The sequence below is a fragment of the Cynara cardunculus genome (assembly GCF_001531365.2).
Source record: "Cynara cardunculus var. scolymus isolate 2C chromosome LG 17, CcrdV1, whole genome shotgun sequence".
Classification (NCBI taxonomy): domain Eukaryota; kingdom Viridiplantae; phylum Streptophyta; class Magnoliopsida; order Asterales; family Asteraceae; genus Cynara; species Cynara cardunculus.
In genome coordinates this window covers 7281152-7289601 of record NC_037544.1, presented here as the reverse complement: position 1 = coordinate 7289601, position 8450 = coordinate 7281152, and the positions used below count along the sequence as shown (strand labels likewise).

The 8450-nt window shown below is 36.2% G+C and overlaps 1 protein-coding gene across 1 annotated transcript in view; it reads right to left on the bottom strand.

Moving 5' to 3' along the window:
- Positions 1-2827: 2827 nt before the first annotated feature.
- The window catches only part of LOC112500588 (WAT1-related protein At1g25270-like), a 17336-nt gene continuing 11713 nt past the window's right edge, over positions 2828-8450 (bottom strand). The window contains exons 4-11 of the mRNA XM_025104097.1: positions 7522-7783; positions 7251-7409; positions 6775-6923; positions 6340-6506; positions 5682-5763; positions 5169-5233; positions 4879-5012; positions 2828-3061 (exon numbers count right to left, since the gene is read on the bottom strand). Of these exons, the coding sequence (XP_024959865.1) occupies positions 2828-3061; positions 4879-5012; positions 5169-5233; positions 5682-5763; positions 6340-6506; positions 6775-6923; positions 7251-7409; positions 7522-7783 (1252 nt within the window). The remainder of the gene's footprint in view (positions 3062-4878; positions 5013-5168; positions 5234-5681; positions 5764-6339; positions 6507-6774; positions 6924-7250; positions 7410-7521; positions 7784-8450) is intronic.

Sequence of the window (8450 nt, the reverse complement as noted above, 5' to 3'; positions counted from 1 at the left end):
AAGACTTTTAACACTTCCATCAAGAGCATTGGCCTTCTCTTGAGCTCTTTGTTTTTCTTCGTCGGTTAAATCTCCATAAAGGATGCTTAGGTGTGGCATATAAGCTGCAAATGTAACCAGAGAAATTGATGATGAGCATAAGAGAAAGAGGGGGGGGGGGGAGCTTGTTAAAATCAGAGATGAAACAACCAATGAACTCATTAACTTAAAAAAAGTAGGACTTACGAGTTGGACTCTTGAATCCAAAATGAGCCCAACAGTGCGCACCAGTATCCATAACCTGAAATAATTAAGTTCACAAGATAAATGTCACTGGTATAATCTGAGCACTTGATAAAACAAACAATGAAGTTCACAAGACAAATGTCTGAGCACTTGATAAACCAAAGAAATGTCACTGATATATTCTGAGAACTTGATAAACCAAATAAACCGGACCCGGTAAACCCCACTTGAACATAGGGTCTAGATGGGTAAGATGTATGCAAACCTAACCTCTACCCAAAAGAGTAGAGTGGTTGTTTCCATGAAGACTCCTAGCTGGTGCAAGAGTGTGAGCACTAGATATGAAAATGAAATCTACATGAAACATAAATCCTATGAAAAAAAAGCATTTTTATCACCAATTTCCATTGATTGCAGTGATATGATATGAACTACTATAAGGACCAAAGAAATTAACCAAAACTGAAAAAGAAATAAAAGAAAATTGACGATAATAGGAGAGAAGAAAACTGAAACATCATTTTCCATAGTCTACTGAATCATCTATTCGTGGTACAAAACAACAATGCTATTGATTTCCTACAGTCCGTACCTATTGATTCGAGTGATTCAATCATCCAAATGGAAAAATGAAAAGAATAACCTCAACAGCAGGGGACTCTAAGACAGAGGGCTATCTAGCATTACCTTCTATGAGCAGCTTATTCCCCCCTCCCCCCTTTATTTTCTGCTCCTCTCTAACTGTAACATGAAATGGAAGAGCATCTAAACTCCATATTTTCTTCGATAAAAATGCATATAAATAGTTCCTAGTATTTATAAATAAAGAACAAACTACTACTGAGTTAGTGGGTGCACTATCATATCATAAGCCTAATAATAAGGAACCAATGATCATACTTTCTAAGCAAGAAACTTAATTTAAAAACATCCTTTTATCCAAAGTAGTACAAGAGTAACGGACTCATATAAATACCCGCCCCTCAAACAAAGGCCTTGTTCTCAAAGCCAGTAGCTTGATCGCCATTGTCTAGTTCGAAGGGATGGAAATTGGTATCTCCCATGTCGCCTTGAGAAGTAGGAATTAAGGCGGATTACAACAGTGTCCAGGGTGAAACTTCTCGGAGCAATGATGGTCGAGACCTTTGGGGTGGCGAGCTTGGACTTGTTCTGGTGTCAATCGACGAAGAGGAATAGTGGTGGGTGGCTGTGGTGATATGGGGAACATCATCGAGGTGGTTGATGGAGACGGTGGTAGAGGGGATGAGAAGGGCGAGAATGGGGTGGTTTGGGAACTGGTCGAGTTGCTCGAAAAATTGGCGGCCAATTTATCATCGGTTAATTTGGCCAACCCATAAGGCGTGTGAATGGAGGAGAGGTGGTGATGGGAGAGTTCTTGTTGAATGTCACATCGAAGACCCATGATCAAGAAATTGATGAGGGTGTGTTGGGAGAGTCCGACCACTCAATTGCTAATACGCTCAAACTCAGTTTGGTGAAAAGGGTGTCAGCCATGGAGGCTATCGACTCCTCCAATGAGAGAGGATCACGTTTGGGAGGCATGGGATTCTCAATGAGAGCACCAACTGATACAACCTTTTCGAGATGGCTAGTCTCCACAGAAATATCAAGAGGAGAAGAGAGTTTTTGGAACAATTTTCTCATTATCATTGACAGAAAAGAATTACAATTAATATGTATAAATAAAGAACCAATTACTACTAATTTAGTGGGTACACTAAGACCACTATCTCATCCTAAGCCTAAGAATAAGGAACCCATGACCATACTTCCTAAGCAAGAAACTTAATTTTAAAAAAAGACGTTATGTTATCCAAATCAGTAAATAAGTCCGTAAGTGTTCATACGTTTTGTTTATAGCCCTTGGAAAAGTCTTTCTCACACTTGAGTTCGAATAAATGTTGGCTTAATTTTTTTTTTTTGGAAACGAAAATTCATTAAAAACCTAGCAAGAGGCTAGGGGAAGGAATTACAGAGGTTCAAAACAACGAAAAGGACAAGTTCTCTACAACAAAACATCTTTTAGGATCGTGTTATGCCTATACAACATCCATCTCAAAGAGTTATTAATAATCAAATAAGAAGTGACGTCCTTCTTTAGCTATAATTTATTGAAAGCAGCTCTATTCAGGATGCTCCATATAGAATAGCAAGTAATAAACATAATAGCCTCCGAGCACTGACGATTCAACGAAGAAATGTAGGCCTTCTTTATTCCTTCCAATGCCGCTCCAAAGGAATGAAAAGAAGAGAAAAGAAAACTGCCACCAACTTTACGTTCTTCTCCAAATTGCAGCAGAAACATCACACAAGAAAAGGGTATGATCTACTGTCACTGTGACCTGCTTACATAATGGACAAATAGTATTATCAAGGTCTATACTCATGTCTTCTAGTCTTGTTTTGACGGAATTCGACCTTGTAAAGCCCTCCAACTAAAGATATTGATTTTGGATGGGACTAGTTTGTTCCACCTAGTTGAGAAGTTACCATTCTCAAACATCAAAGTCTCAATTTTTTCTTTCGTACTTTTGACCGAAAAATCGCCATCACCTGAAACTTTCCATTTTCGTTTATCTCTTTAGGAGTTTAGGTAGAAATTTCCCAAATTCCTAGATAATTGCATTAGGTCGTCGACTTCTCTACCACTTCGAATTTCTCTACGCCAATCCCATTTGGATCCTCCTCCCATTCTGTCCGCCACCATCGTAATGATATCATTTTCAAAAGCAAAAAGTCTAGGAGATAGGTCCTTTAGTTTACTGTCACCTATCCAATTATCACACCAAAATAGGGTGCTCTTGCCGTCACCAACCTGTTTGAGCATAAGATCATCAAAAGATACACCTTTCAAAACCAACCTTGACATCGTCTTTTAAGACTTTGGACCATGGACCTTGATCACCAGGTAGCATATGGTCATTGGTGATACTGCCATGCTATCCGTGTATGGTCTTTATCACTTTTGACCAAATACAGGTTGGTCCGGAATGAAGTTTCCACACCCACTTAACTAGGAGTGCGAGGTTAGCTGCATCAATACTTCCCAACCCAAAACCTCCTCTATCAAGACTTTTAATGACATCTCCCTATTTGACCCAAACCCCGCCCCGCCCCTCCCCGCTATCTGATCCTCGAAATAAATCCTTTCTTATTTTCTCCATTCTTTTAAGGACAGCCGCAAGGGGCATTGAAAATGGACAAAAAGTAAGAGGCATCCTAGAACAGCTTGGGCCAGGACTTTCCTTCCACCCAAATAAGGCTATAGTTTTCCATCTTGACAATTTGTGTTGAAAACTTTCGACAATTGGGTCCCAAACCTTGATTCTATTCACATTTATCTCCTAGAGGAATCCCAAGGTATCTACAGGATTTAGATCCTACTTCTGAACAAGATATTCGGAACTTATTTGAGATATAATGAATTTCTTTATTTGATTTATATCTATTGATTCTTAATTTCTTTTCGAATAGGAAAATGTGTTCATGTTTGTTCATTTATTAAATAAACGAACTTCTCATTGAACAGTTTGCTGAACGTTTGGTTCATTTACACCCTATATATAATATAACAACTCTCTTTCAATGGCGGAAACAAGTGAGACAGAAGAGTTGGAAAGACGATAATAGAGAGAAAATTAAAGAGAGTGAAGACATGCATTTTTATTATCTTGAATGAATACCTCCATCCTTACACAATATTTATACCACATTTAAGAAACAGGCTCGGAGACCTCTTCCAACAAAATTAATAGATTTGACCCTCAATTAATTCATCTACTCCCTGTAACAATATATTAATCAAAACTCATAACAATTTCTTGTTTTTATGAAATATTATCTTTGATATGCAGAAACATTAAACCTTTTGAAAGACTTTAGGGACCGTTTTTACCTGGGTAAACGCTTTTTAAGTCACATTATCTTACCCGATGAATATAATAAGGATCAAAAATCTTACCCGGTAAGAGCGAGACAAGGACCAAGAGTCTTACCCGGTAAGTGATGACGACGACTCTTACCACGATTAGCGCTTACCGGGTAAATTGTTGCATACGATGTCGTTTTAGTAGACTAAAATCTTACACGGTATGTAAATGATATAGTGTTAAATTTTACTTTTGATAAACGGCCCCTTATAATAATTAATTAAATCATATCTAAAAAAGTAAGTTTATATTAAAATTATGGATATTTCTATACTTATAACAATTAAATCATAATAGACAAACAAACAGTTGGTTCAATATAAGTGATTATGAAACTGAATTTAAAAACAATGTTCTTAATAACTTCTTACATTACTAAATGAAAGAATTTTACCTATGAACTTTTCCCTGAAAAATCTGTCGTTAAAGGGGGATTCGTCACAAAACTGTCAGAAAAGTTTGTGGGTAAATTGTTGGTGGATAATTCAAATTAGTGATAGATTATCCAGAGATTCTCTGAGTGATCCATTGTTATTTTCTCAAAAAACATCGGATTCTACCCAACCATTGATATTTTCTAGGTGATCCGTCGGTGATTACCGATGGAAATTTCTCTGGGTGATTTTTGTGGGTAAAAATCATTTACCCCGAAATGCTCCTAGCATAGAAGCCTATGGTTCCATCTTGTTGTTGCTGGAGGTACACATCCCTCTTCTCGGTGTGGAGCGAGCAATTTCAACATCGTTAGCAATCCACCGGTTAGGATCATGAGGGAGAAGAAAGTCTCCATCAAAAACAGCTCGGCACCTCCAAACCCAATACCATATTTGATAAGAACTGAAATGGACGTTTAGCACCACTAGCAAGATTGATTAAAGAAATAGGAGAATGGGTATCAGTATGAATTAGAAATTCATGACACCAAGCTACTGCTGCTGATTTACTGATGAATGACTGATAGTGGTAGCATGTAGCTAATATTGTTACCCTTACCTGTCCGCCTTGAAYTACTGCGCCTGCGCATACCTTTTCTTGCTCCATCCAGAAGGTAGCTTGAACTGGCATTGTACAGATATATAGCCAGTAGAAAGAACTATTCCCAAGCTGGAGAGGGATGATACCTACATAGTTAAAAAGACCTTAAAAGGGCTATAGGCCTGCCTATCATAAAGAGGAAGAATCATACTACCCACATTGTTTGCCTTTCGACAGAAACATTTTTTTTTGTAGTGTTAGAGAGTAGGGGAATATCTCATAAGAGCCTCATGGCAATTTAACCCACTTAATAAAGACCAACCCTTGAGCATTAAATGAATCATTTAAGAGCTTAGACCTTGGGGTGTGGGTGATCATGGTAGCCTCTTCTTGACACACTCAGACACATATCATTTAAAGGTCAAAAGATGGGCCTTGGCCTTTACATGGGTATTCATGTGCCACAATCCGCATAACTCTCTGAAAATTTGATCTCGAACAATGGCTTATGCAGGTTCTCCACGACCTAACCCGTGCACCATGTCACGTAACTCCGTGTTCGCGTTTCCCAGTTTCGACAGTTGAGAAAGCAAACTCATGTATATGGTTGTTCCTGTATGGGGAAAAGGTTACGAAAATCAAGTTTCACTTATATTTTTGCACCAAAATCCATCACCAAACATCTTTTAATTCGGTAGATTTAAGTAGAAACATGAACTCAGTTGTTGTATCCTCTAGGCAAACGCCCATGCTACTGGCGAACTTTTGTCTTAGGACACTGCTACTTAAATTGAACGTATCCTATATTTGAGAAATGGTATAAGTTGTTCATGATGACTTAATTGTATGAAAGCACGGTATAAAAATGAAAATTTATAGTCATTTCATTTTCTTTTCATAGAACAAAAAAATAGAATGATTCATTCGATAACAACTTAAATAAACAAAACACATGTCGCAAAAACTAACGTAAATGTCTAGAATAATGAAACCGGCAAACGACTTGAGACAAAAAGTGGATAAATATGACCATAATATTTGAATTTTCAATGCTTATTTGTAAAAAAAATAAAACAAAATGTCTATAACCATCGACACTAGAGATTCAAAGTTCAAACCAACGTGTTGGTCGTTCAAAGAGCATCTCCGATGCATCAATCGTCTCCATTAGTGGTTGAAAAGGAGGTACGAGCCACACGCACAGTCTCAAGAGTGGTCATGGTGGCGTCGGTCTTTGAGACATCATTCTCATATATTGAACTCGTTGTAGGCATCAACTTGGACAACCTCTCCACGTTGCTTTTACCCCATAACATCACGTACAACCCGACTATAATGATTACGGCTCCTAACACACTGCAAACAATATTACGTAATCATTTGTTATTTTGTTACAGAATAACGTTGCAAAACACCATTATCAATTCATTATTGTGTAAATGTGATATTTTTATGTTGTGTATGCAATATACAACATACAGTAGAACAATATCGGGTTTATAGGACGTTAAATATGTATAAGTGTCATAATAAATTGTTTTATAAGATTTAAGTTTATTCAAATAATTTTCTATCCAGTGTAAAGCGATTTTATTATAGTTATGTATATTGGCAATTTGATTACCTTCCCACATGTAACTTTTCGTCGAGTAAAAGCGATCCTCCTATTGCCGTGAATACAAGCAGCAAAGGGTTAAAATTTGACACGAAAAGTGGGCCTCGTAAATGTATAGATGTCGTGATAAGTGTAACTGTTACCGCTAAACCTATTCCCTGTCACACATACATATGAATCAAGATTTAGCGTATTTCACGTTAATCATATGATAGAATCATGACAAAGATAACTATGAGCATAATCAAATGAAAACGATAAAAAGGTTGACAACCATGACAAACCCTTGTTTCATTATGAAACAATATATGTGAAAGGAGTGTTGGTTTCATAATATTATTATTTTCAATGTGTACCTTTTGTTTTGCGTTGTGAAACAACACTGTACTTTTACAACATCGTTTCAGAATGTGAAATAATATTGATTACCGGCTCTCAACTTTTTTGAGGTTATTACTTGATTATACCACGAAATAACTATTTACCGTGAAAAGAACGGCAAGGAGTCTGACGTCCAACCCGAGCTTCCATAGACTCCAAGATCTCTCGGTACAAAGAGCGAAAACAAGTGATTGTATGAAACCCATTGTCGTAATCAAAAACGTGCTTGAATAATGACATGGATAATCCGCACTCATTCTACCCTGTTTTATTCAACAAATTATGGTACAAAAATTCAATAATCAATACTTCACAAAATTTTATATTTCTAATGAATTAATTACTAGTTCTGAAACCTAATGCGAGATTAATCACCTGAACTGTTAAACTAAGGGCAATAGCTAGAGAAGAAGCCAGTGCCAATAGAGAGCCAATGCTATGATGTGTGGAAGTGTTATGGGTTGCTGCCACGTGTCCACCTATGCGTTGACCGCCATGTAGAATGTTGAAATGAGTTGACCAGATGTTGAGCTGATGGCCTTTGTAAAAGGTAAGAACCATGGCTCCAGCCACCCCCACAAGAGTTCCAATTACCTTTGCTTTCCCTTCCATTTTGCCTATTTCAACCCTCTCCAATCTTTGGTTCCAGAATTTGTTAGTTATGTATTTGAAATTATATAAATAATATTATTTTGTTTTGGTTTTAATTAAAATAATTGACATTTTATGTGAGTTAATTGAAAAATAAATAAAAATAATATTATGCATTCATTTTCTTTTTAATTACAATCTAAAAGGAAAAGATTTATTGATGATATATATATGATTTACTTTTCAAACCACGTTATTGATACAAATCATATAAACCTTATTTAACCAATCATAAGTTTTTATTTTTTTGTAATTATGAGAGGTTGATTAATCATTTTTATTGTGGAGGCTGTTAATCATGGATATTATCATTTTTATTATTTTAATATTAGAGAAAATACATGAAACAGTTTTTTTAAAATTTCAATAAGTATTATATGAAACAATTTCATAATCATATATGTAACAACTTCATCAAAAAAAGTATTATATGAAATAATTTCACAAGATTAAACAATTTCATGAAAAAAATTAATAAGATTAAACAATTAAATCGACAGATGAGGGTAGTTTGCACGATTTGTACAAACTGAGTGGTTTGCATTTGATCGTTCCTCTCACACACACACACACACATATATATATACATATATATAGAGAGAGAGAAAGAGAGAGAGAGTTTGTTTCAAATACAACCTGTTGCATTTGTACAA